The sequence below is a fragment of the Anabrus simplex genome, chromosome 2, assembly GCF_040414725.1.
Source record: "Anabrus simplex isolate iqAnaSimp1 chromosome 2, ASM4041472v1, whole genome shotgun sequence".
NCBI lineage: Eukaryota > Metazoa > Arthropoda > Insecta > Orthoptera > Tettigoniidae > Anabrus > Anabrus simplex.
In genome coordinates this window covers 910,354,011-910,372,500 of record NC_090266.1, presented here as the reverse complement: position 1 = coordinate 910,372,500, position 18,490 = coordinate 910,354,011, and the positions used below count along the sequence as shown (strand labels likewise).

The window sequence follows — 18,490 nt, the reverse complement described above, 5'->3', positions numbered from 1 at the left end:
TAGAGCGAATTCTACTTACGATATATAAACTCTAGAGCAAGTATTATTCTCTCCATAGGTCTATGGGGTGTTGTGAACAACGCCGGATGGACCACAGTTGGCCACGTGGAATGGGTACCAATCTCGACCTACGAGAAAATCATGAATATTAATGTATGGGGAATGCTGAGGGCCATCAAGGCAGTGCTACCGTTCATTCGAAAATCTCAAGGTAAGTTATGTGGAAGAGAGTTGTATACCGCTCATCTAATCGACATTATATTTCCGTGCGTGTGAAAAACAGTCTAACTCGTTTAGTATTCAGTTAATAAAAATAAATCCAGATGTAAGTGATAACATTGCTGAGGATCTCGCGGACTACTCATTCACAGCACGAGCGTGCTCTGAGTGGAAACACACTGATAAAGTGATCTTATATGTTGCAGGAAGAATTGTGAATGTTGCTAGTGCTCTGGGGCGCCAGTGTGCTATCAACAAGTCTGCCTACGGAATTACTAAGTATGGCGTGGAAGCCTTGTCAGATTGTTTGCGATTTGAAATGCGGCGTTTTGGGGTCCACGTTGCAATCATAGAACCAGGAAATTTTGTGAATGGTAAGTTTGAGTCTCTCCATAGTAGTATGCACGTCTTTATCAAAATTTCGTTTCCATATCATTTGTAGATCATCATAATTAAGTCATTTAATAAGGAGAACCGTAACCTCCACCGTTATCTCATATGACTTCCATATAGCTTTAATTGTACCGGTTATTTTCTATTCGTCACGTTGGACGATGACCTTGATATAAGGCTCCTTTAAACAACAAGCATCGTCATCATCATCATCATCATCATCATTATCAGGATTAATCTCCAATTTACTTGATCGGCGGAATAAATGAAAGTGAATGGACTAATTTAATCAAAATTTATTAAAGAGATGCTTGAAATTTTTATCTATGGTAAGATTACCTCTCTGTCAACACTGGTGTATCTTTATCCTTATGAGAACAGTTATAATTGTTATAGTGTTATCTGTACATATTTGCTGAATTGATTTGATCATCAATGAGAAAATATTCTTTGGATCTCTTTGGGATAAATCTATGTTGTGAAGAAAAGTAACTTAACGAGAAGATAAACTCCGAATATATTACTTTACGGTCCATGGAGCTTTGTGTGTGAATTCTCGTGGAGTTGGGTTAGAATCGTTTCGTCAGCTATCCTTGAAATTGTTTCCCGTCATTTACCAAAGCCATGACCATTCTCCTTCTACCCTCAGTTGATCGTGAGCATTTTACTGTAAGTTCAACAGATAATTTGCTATAAGTTATGTAATTAGCAGGTGTAATACATTTATAACGTAGTCCTTACATGAAGATATTGGAAGCAAAGTTCTATGCCTTAAAACGAAACAACAACTGTATTTCAGTCTTTCGGCATGAGTTCTTCCTTGTAGAATTTGCTTCAGTAGATAGTACTCCGTTTGGTGACATTCAAAAATAAAGGAAATCATTAACTCCACTGAAGTAAATCAAGAGTTTGATATACCTAAAGCTCCTAATAACAGATGAAACAACGGAGCACAGCGAAGCCAGAATTTTCCTCTACACCTGTGTACTCTCGTCGCTACCTCAAAAAGAGAATTATCTCGGATGGAATCCAAAACAACGTTTCCATTAGCACTGTATGTCTCGGGAAAGTGCACTTGTAAATTATTATGTTACCTGCAAATGTCGTTCAATAAACGATAATAGTTACCATGGTTCAACATACCGAAAGATGTTTCCCATCGAATGTGGCATCTGGAGAAATCTCTCCTGGTACACGTTTTACCCCCGCGATGAGTTTATTGTTGATTCTCTGTAGATAAGGAGCACATCAACGAGCGATCAATGAGCGTATTCGATAAATATATACCAAAGGGAAATACAGCACTATGTTAAAGTTAAATAATACTCAAAAGTGTGTTTTAGTATTAGGAAAGGGCTCTTTTACAGATAAACATTACATTAGGTGTTAACATTTCCCATCCTGCATTTCATTGTACTCTAGACAACATACGTAGTTTGTTAAAGGGAAATGATGGCGATATTCATTTAACAAATGCGTTTTTAATTCAGTTTAAGGTCAAGGTGCGGAATTCCCCGGGAAACAAACGTATTTGTTAAATGCCAATATCCATCAACGCTATAAGTCAATGCGAGGCAGCAGATTACTGGTGATCAAAATTTACGATAAGAAATACACAGTCATAATCACCCGATTGATTGATTGATTGATTGATTGATTGATTGATTGATTGATTGATTGATTGATTGATTGATTGATTGATTGATTGATTGATTGATTGATTGATTGATTGATTGATTGATTGATTGATTGATTGATTGATTGATTGATTGATTGATTGATTGATTGATTGATTGATTTAAAGAATAGAGTAATTTCGCTAATCAGCCCTCGTGTGGAAGTATCTTTGAAAACGTATTTTGAGGCGTTGTTTGTTAAGCACTGTCCTATAAATACGTCACATGGTCCTACCGAGATTTGAACGCATGTTTTAATGGAGAATGACTAGGATCCAAAGATAAAACACCTTCACTACGCGGAGGTTAAGAGATGAAATAGAAGAAAATAAAGCTCCTCACTCTGCTAGAAATGAGGAATAAACGATGGAAGAAAACTATACCATGACGTACTCTTAAGAAAGTTATTGATTTGGAAGATGTGTACAAAGTGACCACCCCCAAGGCGAAAGCACTCTTTGGCACTACGAAACTAACTTGCTCGCATACGTTAACCGTCCGTCCGTCAGTTCTTATTGCTGCTGTAGCGTCAAATACACACCTTTGGTGGTCATCACGGTCCTGTACCTTACTTCTTTAAACTAATTCCTTCCTATGGCCTCAGAGGTTAAAATCCAAGAGTTAGCCACTTCATGGACCAATTCAACCAATCCAGTGTATCGGAATGAGTCTAAAAGCATACACACACAGGTCGAGAAAATTCGAGGGGGCGCACCATCATGTAAGAATCACATATCTCTACGTACTGTATGTTCAAAGGAATATTACCAATGTCCGTGTGAAACTGCAAATAGCGTTCTCCTGTCAAAAAGGTTGGGAGTACTAAAGTACCAATAATTATGCCCCCTACCCATACGTTTAAGGAGAACTGCTCTTGAAAGTATCTCCGGGCAATATTATTATTATTATTATTATTATTATTATTATTATTATTATTATTATTATTATTATTATTATTATTATTATTATTATTACGGAGTTTTGTGGATTTGCAGAGGTGAAAGAAGGTGCGGGCTGGAATAGGTCTCAACTACAAAAGTAAAGTTAATTTAAAACTTTAACAAAGGTTATATTTTCTTTTCAAAATCAACAGATAACAACAAGAGAGTAACAGGTACCAAGTAGCAGGAAAACAAGTTAAGAAATTACAATTGTTACAAGATTTGGGCTTCGAGCCCCAAGATTAATTTCTGAGCTCTCAGCTCACCACCACAATAGCTAAAGGGCAGAAAACCCCTAAGTACGAGGAGGACTTGCTAGTAATTACAATGTTAAGAGGAAAAGAGCAGACCCACTCTCAATTTTACAAGCCTATCAAAGGCTACAACAAACTTCATTCCTAACTGCCCTTAAGGCACCCATACAGTGAAACAGGGGTATCTTGTACCCAACCTCCAGGGCCTTCACATGAAAAAACAAACTCTGGGTTAATTAAATGGCCCAAAAAACCAAATTGACTGGAGGCGTAGCTGGCACTCCTACATAAAACTTCTTAAAACCTAGGTGGCACTCGGCCAGTTATACAGGGGCTAATCCCATACTAGGGAGGTGACTAGTCGGCGAATAAGTTTACGACTTTAAGAAGGAAGAGAAAAACGGTTACGAAAATATAGTCACGTCAAATTCTAAATGAAGGGGAGTTCGAGAGGGTGAAGCACACTCTAACCCCGCTTTACAGATTTGTAATTTATAGATAGACAGAAAATAATTTACATTTTAAAAGGGTAGTTTACTTACTAAAGGTTTCGAACCCTCCCCGAGAGTTAAACTGCTGAGCTAGCAAGAAATGAAGATGTTAACAGGCCATTACCTTGTAGATGAACTGCTGCTTGGGGAAAGAGGCGCTTCCCGCCCCCTGCTACATAATCACACACTGAGAAAGATGTTACAGAAGTGGCCCGGAGACCAGAAAATCAGCAGTTTTTATACCCTCGTGGAAAATTCGAGACCTTTCATGAATGATAACAACCCTCCCGCAAAAACTAATACACAAGACGATGAAGAAACACCTTATTGGTGGAAAACTAATTACAGAAATTTATGATTGGCTAATTTCAAAACTGGTGGAAGGAAAGGATTATATTGTCAACCCACAAACCACAGAACAAAATTTAGTAAAAATAAAACTTAGGAATACAATATTTCTTCAAGAAAGTTCATTCCATTGCACCAGAGTGTGTTACCATACTTTTGGGTAGCGACATTTGTTAGAGAATGTTCAAACTACTTGATACGGAGCAAACAAACACAAATCAAAATAGACCCTTTTCATAACACTTCAAGATTACCAAATTTACAGTAGTGACATCTTCCGAGAAACCGTTGAGTTAATACAGTTTGTTAAAGTTCAGGCTTCCTCCTGTAGAGGGATTTCAACTGGCGCAATATTTGAATTCGCGGCGTGGCGGTGTACCGCCCGGTACAGACCTCCCCCCCCCCCCCAAAGAAAAACAAAGTCCTTCCAAGGGGTGACACAGAAGAAAACAAAAATTTGTTAAAAAAGTCCAAGTTTTGTTTGAGGAGTTGAAGAATTTAGAAGAGAAAATCAGAAGTTAGTTTGAAATAAGTGGGATTAAATAAAATCCAGTTTTTAAACTTTTGTAGTAGATTTGATGAAAAGATCTCTATGGTTGTAGTAATTGAATTCCAAAGGAAAACTTAAGAAGAAAAAAAACATTTTTTAGTCCACCAGATGTTGATGTTGAATTCAAAAACGCCGTAATTGTGGATATGGAATGTCCATGTAGCTGAATAAGTACATTAGTTGTTGATTAAGTTTGACGGCCAGCCCAGCCGCCGCTGCATGTGTTCAGAGGAGGCCGCTCGGACCCCTCAAGTACCCTGAGATACACCTCTCCCGCTTCTATGAGAGGGGTAGTGGTGGTGAAGCACGCCGCACACGCGACTATTGTTTACAGTCCGCAGGCAGATAGCAGGTGGTGCGCCGCACATCAGCCTTGGCCGGAAGGAGGACTCCGACTCGCCGTACACTGGTTGACCTCACTGGAGTAGAGCGGGCCCGTACTCCACCACAGTGGCGGTACGGCGCCGCACGGCTGCGGGGGCACTGAAACATTAAAATCTCGGCGGCAGAATTTTGTTGGACCATAATGATTTTAGGGTACAGTCTTTGTGGTGAGGCTGAGGGGCCAGCGGCGTGGAACTTTTTATTTCATTTTAATTAGCCACTGGTGTGGTTTAGCAGGAGACGGGAGCTTGGTAATGGCCTTACGGAGAGGACAGCAGAGTAACCTGAGGGAAGGTTTCACACAATTTATACAAGGCAGATTCAACCAAATGTAAAACAACAAGGGGCAGAAGGCCTTAAAATGAACTTAAATATATTGAACCCTTGAACTTACCATTCCATCGTTGGTCGGCCACGGCTGCTACAGTAGAACAATCTAGAACTCTTAAATCATGGGTCGTTGCGGGAATAAATTCGATCACGATCTTAACCAAACGATAGGGTTCAGAAGAGAGCCTAACTACTTGAAATGAGGAGCAAAATGTGCTTACTAACTTTTATTAAATCGAATTAGCACGACAACATTATTAATTTAATATACATTCTTGAAATTTAAAAAAATGAATTATTTATTATTGAATGTTTCAAACACAGTCACATTGCATAGCGTTGATTTATTTCTTACAATATCGAAGAGTTGCTTCGGAGAAGTTAGTACATTAGTGGACAGCGAAACTGAAAAACTGAAAAAGGGAAGACCTGAAAACCGGGCACCTATTATTCCAAACGAGAACTGAGAGTTAATCCACACGATCCGTGGAAAATCTGCTGACTTTCAACAAGTAGAACGCCTGATTTTCTCTCATTTAAGGTTATCCACCAGTCGAATACCCTTTACGGATACGGAACACCCGCCGAATGGACACTTAATCGAACCAAATTGACTATCAGTTGCTTTGGATAGGTTGCGAAATATTATGGGAAAGCATGGTGTTCACTACGAGTTAACAGCATCATTCACAATTGAAATAAAATTCCACCATATATTTGTCATTCATGACACCCTTAAGTGATAAGGTAATCCCGATGCTAAATGTGCATCACCCAAACAGCTGTTCGGAAGGAACCAACAACAACATGATCCGTGAGGATCTTACGTTATGTCGTTCTAAAGCAACAAAACTGCGAAATGTAGGAAACACTTATTCATCATGCATTTAGAAGAAATGCCAAACACTGAAGTTAATTAAAAAGTGGAAAGTCGCTTGAAAAGTATTATTATTGAACCGATTTTCAGGTTAGAAATGGTTTTGTTACGCTTAATAAAATTACCAGTCCACATTGAAAAATATTACAACTTTAAGGAATTCTTTCCCTTGAAAAACAATGACTACCATCACAGATCTATCTATTTATTGTCTGTCCCAACACACTACTTATAAAGTGATTACTTAATTAAATTCAACTACGAATAAAATGACAGTACGACAAAGAATGAAAATAAAATAGTATTACTGGCTGACGAATCGAAACCGCATTCGCAACTCGAGTCTCACACTAATACATTGAGTGTCAATATGCACACTATCAAACGAAACGGACGTCAGAACGACAAAACAATTAAGTCCGTAAAATAAAATAACATATCGAAGTCATTAAAACTCAACACGCACGGAGAATTACAGTAAAAATATTTAATCTCCATCAGGTCGATATCCAATCTTTTGGGCAGCCCTCATTCGCCGATAGAGGCCCTGTTATCTTAAGGAACACCAACAGCTGTTGGAGCTACGCACTAGTTGGCCTCATCATTACCGATCTGACCCTCTTCATAATTTATATTTTACTGTAGGTACTACCTTCGTCCAGGCCACTTCGCAGAAACAAAAGAAACATCTAATCTGAAACTTGAGTGTGTACAGCTGACATCCCAGACCTATCGTCGGGCTCACTTAAAATCTGTACATCCTAACACTAATCTCTATGTACATGATACCTTCCAAATTCTATCGTCGGGCGTGAACTAGGACGTCTCATCATCAGTAACTCCAAGGATAACATGTGACGTCCTAAATCTATCGTCGGGCGTCAAAAATGGGTCGTACTACGCATCCCTTAACATATCAGGCGAACTAGCAATTTCAGACAAACTCTGACATTTCAATACTAAACCTGGTCAGACTAATAACACACAACGGAACAACGTCTCTTACTATTAAACGAATGCAAGTCGAAAAATACAGTAAGTCTCTACCTCGTTACAATACGTGAACTCGAAAATAAATATACGTGACGAACAATTCTCCACCTCAAACACAATCTCAGCCTGTGCAATGAAGTTTTAGGGAAGCAATGATAATTCCCAACACACGTCTACCATTTAGTGGATGCCTTCAAAATAATAATCATCACTACCGCATTAGAAACTCTCAAATCGCCTATCGTCAATTCCAACTATTTATATCAATGACATATCCAGTGAACGAAATTCAATACAACACCAACCTTGTGTTCTAAGTGCTCTTTTATCCTTAAGGTCACATTATCTTAATATTCATACGGGCTTTACGCAACAAGTCACTGGACGTTTACTACCAAGATTTTTAACCTTTTACTAGAGTCGTTTTCACTTGGGATCTTACTAGAAATCTACGATGCTTCACACAGTAGTCGTCTCAAATTTCGGATTGGTAGCGGAAAACACTACAGCCTGTTTCCTAATTACTTCCTCGGCAAAATATAGCCTGTCTCAAACTCATTCTCCTCGCCTTATCCCAGCGGTATCACTTAAAATCCAGGCTTCATTTCATCTTCAATATTCCTATCCCTCTCATCTCCACATACATATAAATTCTTCGCTCTCAATCCTTTTTTCTTATATTTCCAAGACCCTTTTTCATAATTCAATCCTCTGGTGAAAACAACAACTGTTATAAAACACACCTCTTCATAATTTACTGCTATTACGACTTTCGGACCTCGAGAATCCAAGAACACACCGCGATTTTTCTCGTATCATTGATATACACGATGTCCCAAAATTTTACTTCCCATGAATAAATGTAACTCTATCGAATTTCACTGAAATTTTCTTTAAATGCCTGCAATCCTTGCAAAATTTACTGGTTAAATGCACTTTTGACATAGAAAAGTGTCTTTATCCCGCGGTAGATATTATTATTATTATTATTATTATTATTATTATTATTATTATTATTATTATTATTATTATTATTATTATTATTATTATTATTATTATTATTATTATTATTACTATTATCGACAAACATTTCCGAATTCAACTGATATTTGAAATTAAGATATTCGCCACGACTAATTTACACTTATAACTTCCCAAAAATTCCTCGCTTTGGACAATATCTCATCGAACATTAACACCAAATTTAAACGTCGCATTTTACAGTTTCTTGACGTGAAATTTACACACTAAAATTTTCACACGCTGACCAAAAATTACAACACCTTTCGCCTGATAATTACAAATATCAACCCGACAATCATCTTGAAAAATTTGTTGGGACAGAACAATAAAATCTAACTACGACATAATACAAATATAGACAGACCTGAAAAATGGCACCATCCTCAGTATTCTGGCTACATTGTCGCCAGCTGGCCTCGTACCTTTAGCCGTACATTTGTACAAATAACATTATCATTTCCAACATCTCACTCTTCCGAACACTGCCTTTTTCACACGATATTAAATTACCACACAAATCACGCACTTTTCTCTATAATTTACACCACGAACTTCCCTCTTTCTGCAGTCAACTGCGACTGTCTGGTTCGTTCGCAAAGTTGTCTCTCTCTGTTACTCCAACAAAACAGGTGTTCAACAGATAAAGAAAGCAGAACTACTCTGAATAGCTTCCCCAACTCTCTTACCACTTTCAAACGTACATGAGGTGATATAATAAAATCTGCTGTGTATATTTTAACAAACGCCTACACTTTCATAGTTCGTCGGCAAACGTTCAGAACTTTTCAGTCACCTTCTCTTGCTAACCGAATATGTGGACCTCAGCCACGGACATGTATTTAGTTGTTTGTAGATCAATCTGGTTCAATTTTCCACTGACGACGGGCGTAAGCTCCCGCTGCTTCAAGACCCAGATCGACATTGAAAAATATACGGTGGGGGGTTCCTATTACACTGACTGACAGTGACAATGCAACACCAAGGAGGAGTGGTTCGAAAGGGATGAAAGTTGGGGAAAAAACAGAGACGGCACGGATGAATAATTGATATTTATTTCAAACCGATATGCAGGTTACACAATGCGCACGGCATCGACTCAGTAGGATGTAGGACCACCGCGAGCGGCGATGCACGCAGAAACACGTCGAGGTACAGAGTCAATAAAAGTGCGGATGGTGTCCTGAGGGATGGTTCTCCATTCTCTGTCAACCATTTGCCACAGTTGGTCGTCCGTACGAGGCTGGGGCAGAGTTTGCAAACGGCGTCCAATGAGATCCCACACGTGTTCGATTGGTGAGAGATCCGGAGAGTACGCTGGCCACGGAAGCATCTGTACACCTCGTAGAGCCTGTTGGGAGATGCGAGCAGTGTGTCGGCGGGCATTATCCTGCTGAAACAGAGCATTGGGCAGCCCCTGAAGGTACGGGAGTGCCACCGGCCGCAGCACATGCTGCACGTAGCGGTGGGCATTTAACGTACCTTGAATACGCACTAGAGGTGACGTGGAATCATACGCAATAGCGCCCCAAACCATGATGCCGCGTTGTCTAGCGGTAGGGCGCTCCACAGTTACTGCCGGATTTGACCTTTCTCCACGCCGACGCCACACTCGTCTGCGGTGAATATCACTGACAGAACAGAAGCGTGACTCATCGGAGAACACGACGTTCCGCCATTCCCTCATCCAAGTCGCTCTAGCCCGGCACCATGCCAGGCGTGCACGTCTATGCTGTGGAGTCAATGGTAGTCTTCTGAGCGGGCGCCGGGAGTGCAGGCCTCCTTCAACCAATCGACGAGAAATTGTTCTGGTCGATATTGGAATAGCCAGGGTGTCTTGCACATGCTGAAGAATGGCGGTTGACGTGGCGTGCGGGGCTGCCACCGCTTGGCGGCGGATGCGCCGATCCTCGCGTGCTGACGTCATTCGGGCTGCGCCTGGACCCCTCGCACGTGCCACATGTCCCTGCGCCAACCATCTTCGCCACAGGCGCTGCACCGTGGACACATCCCTATGGGTATCGGCTGCGATTTGACGAAGCGACCAACCTGCCCTTCTCAGCCCGATCACCATACCCCTCGTAAAGTCGTCTGTCTGCTGGAAATGCCTCCGTTGACGGCGGCCTGGCATTCTTAGCTATACACATGTCCTGTGGCACACGACAACACGTTCTACAATGACTGTCGGCTGATAAATCACGGTACGAAGTGGGCCATTCGCCAACGCCGTGTCCCATTTATCGTTCGCTACGTGCGCAGCACAGCGGCTCATTTCACATCATGAGCATACCTCAGTGACGTCAGTCTACCCTGCAATTGGCATAAAGTTCTGACCACTCCTTCTTGGTGTTGCATTTGCTCTGTCAGTCAGTGTATAATCTCAGGAGGGACCCTATCCACACTATTAAGCTTGATTGCGTAATCTGCCAATTTTGCGTCCAATAGACCGATTTTTATGAGACTTGTCCCAGAATTCCGGACAGGCTTGTAATTATTTTAGATGTTAATCTTATAATTTTACCACACTCGCAACAGGGGAAATAAATTATTTCTGCCCGTGCGTTTCGCGCGTTTTCTTCATCCATTGACCTTGGCACGTGGAGCTAGTTCACTGATCTGACGCTGACATGTACTTAGGCTTAACTGCATTTATGCTTTTCCCTGGGGCTCTGTCTTCACGTAGGGTTTACGAATAATTTAACTTATTTATTTCTTGTATTGCCAAAATTCCTCGTTACGCAGAATTCCGTGAATTTAAAGAATTATCGGGCACTCGAAGTTCGCTGAGGTGTCACGGTATTTCACGAGCTTGCCGCGAGTGAGATCTTTCCCACGCGACATCGGGGCTCTTAGGAGCGCAACATGGCTTCCCTCAAAAATAAAAGTAGCTTGTTGATACGAAATAAATATTGAGAATTTTTTTTTCTCACCGTAGAATTATGGGTTCAATATAACCTTCAGGATTCTTACAACATTATAAGGACCAAGTTAGCACGGAAATTACAGAGGTTTCACCGGCGACAGGTGAACTCTAAATATCCTCTCGGTGGCTGGATTGCTTAGCAACAACGTCACCGGGGTAAGGAAATCTAAAATTATACACGGCCCATGAAATCTGGGGGCAAGCTTGCCCGCGGGCACAAAGTTTTTGACCATAAGTTGGTCTCCTACTTTTAAACTGGTGGGTCTCCGTCCACGATCATATCTTTCCCTAACTTTTTCATGAGAAATTTTGAGATTGACCTTAGCCTTCTTCCAAAGATCTTTAATGTTATCAGGATCTATTGTCTCGGGTAGAATATCACTAAGAGACCAAAGGTTAGAGAGCGGCGTGTTGGGAACAAACTTGAACATCAAAGAAGCTGGAGTAAACTTATGAGATTCATGAACGGCCGAATTCAAAGCAAAAGCTAACCAATGCAGGGACATGTCCCACCTAGAATGATCTTCATGATGATACGCAATCAGCGCCGACCTCAGATTACGATTGACCCGTTCAGCCAGAGATGGTTGAGGATAGTAAGCAGAAGTTGTTACATGAGAGATAGATAGATCAAAACAAAATTTACGGAAAAGATTCGAAGTGAAAGCTTTAGCGTTGTCGGACACGATATATTGACAAGGACCAAAAGAAGCAAAGATAGAATTTAAACAGGAAATGGTGGACTGAGCGGTAGCCAGCTTAGTCGGAAATAACCATGAGAATCTAGTGAAGCCATCTACACACACAAGGATGAACTTGTTGGCATTCCCCTTTGACTGGGGGAAGGGTCCGACGTAGTCGATATACAGACGTTCCATAGGGCGCGACGCTTGATGAGAAGACAAAAGCCCTTGCTTAGTGGACATGGTGGGTTTACTAAGCCAACAAGATTTACAAGATTTTACCAATTCACGGATTTCTCCGTCCATACCCTTCCAGATGAACATTTCACGAATCTTTTCACGGGTTTTAAAGATGCCTAAATGCCCCCCCAGTGGGGTCTGATGATAGTACTTGAAGATCATAGGTACAAGAACAGCTGGAACCACCACTTTCATCTTATTATCATGCCTCGACGGGCAACATAAAACACCATTCCTCAGTACATAAGGGACAACATGTTCCCCAGAAGAAAGGGTTTCCATGATAGGGGCCAGCGTCGGATCTTCACGCTGATATTTCTCAAGATCCCTAAACAACATGGGAGCATCAGTTAAATGGCATTAACCTCAGGTCGTATGGACTCGGGAGGTGAAGAACTATCGACCAGTTCGTGGGTCTCTACATCATTGGAAAACATACGGCTGAGTCCGTCTGCGACAACATTTTCAGTACCTCTGATATGCCTAACGTCAAATTGGAAGGCAGAAATTCGGATGGCCCACCGGGCTATACGACCAGTACGACGCGGCCTACCTAAGACCCAGCTTAATGCTTGGTTATCAGTCTCCAAGTCGAACTTGACATATTCCAGATAAAGGCGGAACTTTTCTAGTACAAACAAGACAGCCAAACCCTCAAGTTCATAGATGGAATACTTGGCTTCTTGAGCCGAAAGTGTCCTAGATGCATAGGCGATGGGTCGCCTCCCTAGTTCGGTCTCTTGAAGAAGGACCGCAGCCACTGCCGCCGACGACGCGTCGGTTTGGACGATGAATTTCTTCGAGAAATCCGGCATAGCCAGAACAGGGGCATTACACAGAGATAATTTGAGATCTTCAAAAGCGGCTTATTGAGAAGCTCCCCACTCAAATCTGACGCCTTTCCTACGTAGTAAGTTCAAGGGCGCCGCTCTATTGGCGAAATTTGGAATAAATTTCCTGAAGAAATTCACCATACCAAAGAACCTTTGATGTCCTTGGGAGGCTTGAAATCACGGATGGCCTGTGTTCTAGAGTGATCGACTGCAACACCATCGGGCGACACAATATGCCCTAGGAATGACATGGAAGGCTTAGCGAAGGCGACCTTGGACAACTTCACAGTTAACCCAGCCTTACGAAGGCGACTAAGAAATTCTTTCAGATGATCTAAATGTTCTTCGAAGGTCTCCGAAAATACGACGACATCATCGAGATAGGGGTACAAGTACTCAAACTTGATGTCGGAGAAGACCCTATCTAGCAATCTTGTAAGCACGGCTGCTCCCGTGGGGAGCCCGAAAGGCACGCGGTTGTACTCATACAAGTTCCAATCCGTGGCAAAAGCAGTCAGATGTTTGGATTCCTCTGCTAGCGGAATCTGGTTATAAGCCTGATTGAAGTCTAAGATGGTGAAGAACTTAGCTTTACGAAACCATGAAAAACAAGAATGAAGGTCGGGAAGGGGCACAGATTGTAACACCACCTTCCGAATGAGAGCCCTATAATCAATCACGGGCCTGAAGCCACCTTGCGGTTTCGGAACAAGGAAAATAGGCCATGAATACGCCGACTTAGAGGGCCGAATAATGCCATCCTTCAACATCCGATCAATGATCTCCTTCAGAGCCTTCATTTTAGGCGGAGATAGTCTATAAGGTGGAAATCTGACGGGGATGGAATCCGTAACCTCAATCTTGTATTCAATAAGGTCAGTAACACCAAGAGTATGCGAGAAAACCTCTGGAAACGACTGACACAGCTTGCGAATACTATCAGCCTGCTCCTCAGGTAGATGTCTAAGATCTAACAACATCTCATCCCCGGTAGGCGAAATAGATGAACATGACACAGAACTACATTTTAGCAAAGGGATTTTGGAATTACTGTCAAATTTGAAAGTGCACGACTTGCTCTGAAGATCGAGCTCTAGACCAGTATAGGACATGAAGTCTGCTCCCAGTATAATGGGGCAAGACAAGTGCTTTGCCACCAATAGTTTAACCTTCCAAGTAAATTTAGAAATACGAATTTTGGCCCTTAAGGAACCTAAAATTTCTAATGGAGAAGAATTAGCCGAAACATATTGAACCGAAGACGAGCAAAAATCAGGAAGTTTACAAATAGATTTTAATTTGGAATACCACTCAGCCGAAATAATTGAACAAACACTGCCTGAATCTAAAAGAGCAGTTACGGGCTCATTATTCAATTCAATTTTGAGAAATGGAACAGGTGCGGGTGAATCCGCCGCAATCCTAAGACATTCATTGGGACATTCAAATGGGAATGTAGAATAGTACTGACTTTTTCCTGCATTTTCGTCAGATTTAACTTGTACTGAGCCTTGAGAGGATGAATCTACCGACTCAGCCGGAGCCACTAGTCACTTTTGATTGTTGGTGGAAATTGCACCCGAAGTTGAGCAGGAGGGGGTGCTATTCGAATTTGGGCAATTCTTGGCGATATGGGAAAATGCGCCGCATTTAAAGCAGCCTTGAGATGACCCTGCTCCATTCCTTGTCCCACTAGACTTGACCAATGGACATTTATTGCGAAGATGGTCAGGTGACCCGCAAGCGTAACATTTACGAGGTGTGACGGGTCGGCGAGGTGGAGGCCGAAAACTACTAGAGGATGGAGGGGGTTCTTTCGCGACACGCAAGGTATCGGCGTATCTAACTCCTTCGGCTGAGACAGCCATAGCCTCTAGGGATAAATGATCTGCAAAATTTGACACGGAGATAGAGAAAAAACCAGGGCATGATCCTGAAACTCAACTAAAAACCTTAAGAATGAAATTACGTCACTGGTAGAGTTAACATAAAACTTAGAAATACCTCTGAGCAACATTGCTAAAGGATGGGGCAAACTGCTGAAACCCGGGGACGTAGGAGGAAGGGGCCTAAGTGGCGGAGAAGCAGATTCAGAAGGAGCATTATTTAACACGAAGAGTGGAATGGACGTGCGACGATCAGACAGTTTCTAATGGGGCAGATGTTCGTTGGGTAGCCTCCGCAGTACTACCTCCTTCCTCTTTAGAGGAATCCTCCCCACTTACGATATTTACTACTATAGGCTGGTCGGTTTTTGGAATAGCAGATCCAGATAACAAATGGCTAACTTTACTAGACATTTTAGACAGGTTTTCAGCAACAGCACTAGCTTCCTTACCCTGAAGGTCATTTAACATTAGGGACAATAGATCACATACACTATTATAAAAGTGGTACAATCTGGCCTGTACTCTTTTGAGTTGATTAGGAGATGGATCACTTACTTCAAAAAAACTAACTACAGATGCTAGCTCAGTAGCATTATCAGTGATCGTGGAGAGAGCGTCATCGATCTCTTTTTCTTCCAAAGTCGGGATGGTAATAGGCAAATCAAGGTAATCTTTTAACTTATTGGTGTCTATCGCAACCGTGCCTCCAGATTGAACATTCCTAATCGTTAATTCATAGATCAATTCCTCCTTGCGCAAATAGCCGGGATGGAGGACGTCGCGAGAGCCGGACATGATGACAGAAAAATTTTAGGAAAAAAAATTCCACCAACTGAGAAAATTGTTAGAGTTCGAAACGAAAACAATGTTTAGCCATCAAAGGGGGCTAAATTGAGACCCATTCAACCACGCTCTGCTACCACTTGTTACGGAGTTTTGTGGATTTGCAGAGGTGAAAGAAGGTGCGGGCTGGAATAGGTCTCAACTACAAAAGTAAAGTTAATTTAAAACTTTAACAAAGGTTATGTTTTCTTTTCAAAATCAACAGATAACAACAACAGAGCAACAGGTACCAAGTAGCAGGAAAACAAGTTAAGAAATTACGATTGTTACAAGATTTGGGCTTCGAGCCCCAAGATTAATTTCTGAGCTCTCAGCTCACCACCACAATAGCTAAAGGGCAGAAAACCCCTAAGTACGAGGAGCACTTGCTCCTAATTACAATGTTAAGAGGAAAAGAGCAGACCCGCTCTCAATTTTACAAGCCTATCAAAGGCTACAACAAACTTCATTCCTAACTGCCCTTAAGGCACCTATACAGTGAAACAGGGGTATCTTGTACCCAACCTACAGGGCCTTCACATGAAGAAAACAAACTCTGGGTTAATTAAATGGCCCAAAAAACCAAATTGACTGGAGGCGTAGCTGGCACTCCTACATGAAACTTCTTAAAATCTAGGTGGCACTCGGCCAGTTATACCTGGGCTAATCCCATCCTAGGGAGGTGACTAGTCGGCGAATAAGTTTAAGACTTTAAGAAGGAAGAGAAAAACGGTTACGAAAACATAGTCACCTCAAATTCAAAATGAAGGGGAGTTCGAGAGGGTGAAGCACTCTCTATCCCCGCTTTACAGATTTGTAATTTATAGATAGACAGAAAAGAATTTACATTTTAAAAGGGTAGTTTACATACTAAAGGTTTCGAACCCTCCCCGAGAGTTAAACTGCTGAGCTAGCAAGAAATGAAGATGTTAACAGGCCATTATCTTGTAGATGAACTGCTGCTTGGAGAAAGAGGCGCTTCCCGCCCCCTGCTACATAATCACACACTGAGAAAGATGTTACAGAAGTGGCCCGGAGACCAGAAAATCAGCAGTTTTTATACCCTCGTGGAAAATTCGAGACCTTTCATGAATGATAACAACCCTCCCGCAAAAACTAATACACAAGACGATGAAGAAACACCTTATTGGTGGAAAACTAATTACAGAAATGTATGATTGGCTAATTTCAAAACTGGTGGAAGGAAAGGATTATATTGCCAACCCACAAACCACAGAACAAAATTTAGTAAAAATAAAACTTAGGAATACAATATTTCTTCAAGAAAGTTCATTCCTTTGCACCAGAGTGTGTTACCATAGTTTTGGGTAGCGACATCTGTTAGAGAATGTTCAAACTTCTTGATACGGAGCAAACAAACACAAATCAAAATAGACACAGTTCATAACACTTCAAGATTACCAAATTTACAGTAGTGACATCTTCCGAGAAACCGTTGAGTTAATACAGTTTGTTAAAGTTCAGGCTTCCTCCTGTAGAGGGATTTCAACTGGCGCAATATTTGAATTCGCGGCGTGGAGGTGTACCGCGCGGTACAATTATTATTATTATTATTATTATTATTATTATTATTATTATTATTATTATTATTATTATTATTATTATTATTATTATTATTATTATTATTATTATTATTATTATTATAAATTGTTCGTTACAAATAAGGGATGGTAAATGGAGAAAGGACATGGCACCACCTACACCAAAGTGCCTCCATCCCAACTTAATGTATAGTACAATGGGGTTTTCTACACTTCAGATATCAGCGTTATGAAAATTCAGTCCTCCATCTCGTGTGAAACAAGATTCGTCGATGGCAAATGCTCTGGTAAGGATATGCGGCTGTTGCCGTTTCTTAATCAGAAACCACTGACAGAATCGCTCCCTGCGGGGAATATCTGTTTATCGAAGGTGCTGAGCACGTTGTACATAGTATGGATACAACAGCTTTTCCCAACGTGCTCGATGTAAAACATAGTGTGACTCGTCGACCTTATGGACTATTCATCTAGTGCTCTTTCCCGGGCCATCCTCGATCAAGTCTAATACATGCTGTTGTCATGAACGACCTCTCCCCTCAAATGTAGGCTTCAGCTGACCAGTGTGTCGAAGTCTCTGAAGAACAGCTGCAGAAGTCCGATCGCTTGGATGTCTTTGGTTGGGAGAACGTTCCCAATACATTAGCCCCACACTTGGTCAGTTACATCTCGACTTAATATAAATTAAAACCATATCATACCTTTATGATGTGATAAAGACATTTCGACTGTACTCAGTGTCGTACCTGGGGAAATCACAGCTGCGTTGATGTTTTATTTAGCAGGGGGAGTATCCAGTGCCTATTTACTTCTTAAAAGCATTAATTGAATGTGATATATTTTCTCCTACACTGATTAAGATAGGTGTAACATTTTGAAGATGTTTGCTTAGAATACTATCTTCCACCACCAGTTCAAATGACGTACCTGTATGAGTCCATGAATTTATGTCTTTAAAACGTGGAGTGAGCGTTTGAAATCACAATAAAGAACAAATGGAGACGTTTTCCTTCTTTTAATTAGTTTTGCCTATACTAAAACAATAGTCCAGTGTGAACAGTTCAG

General features: G+C 41.2%; 1 protein-coding gene across 1 annotated transcript in view; it reads left to right on the top strand.

Annotated features, from left to right (window-relative positions):
* The window catches only part of LOC136863183 (D-beta-hydroxybutyrate dehydrogenase, mitochondrial), a 68,638-nt gene that overhangs the window by 39,170 nt on the left and 10,978 nt on the right, over window positions 1-18,490 (top strand). Inside the window, exons 5-6 of the mRNA XM_067139536.2 lie at window positions 59-211; window positions 426-593. Coding sequence (XP_066995637.2) covers window positions 59-211; window positions 426-593 — 321 coding nt within the window. The remainder of the gene's footprint in view (window positions 1-58; window positions 212-425; window positions 594-18,490) is intronic.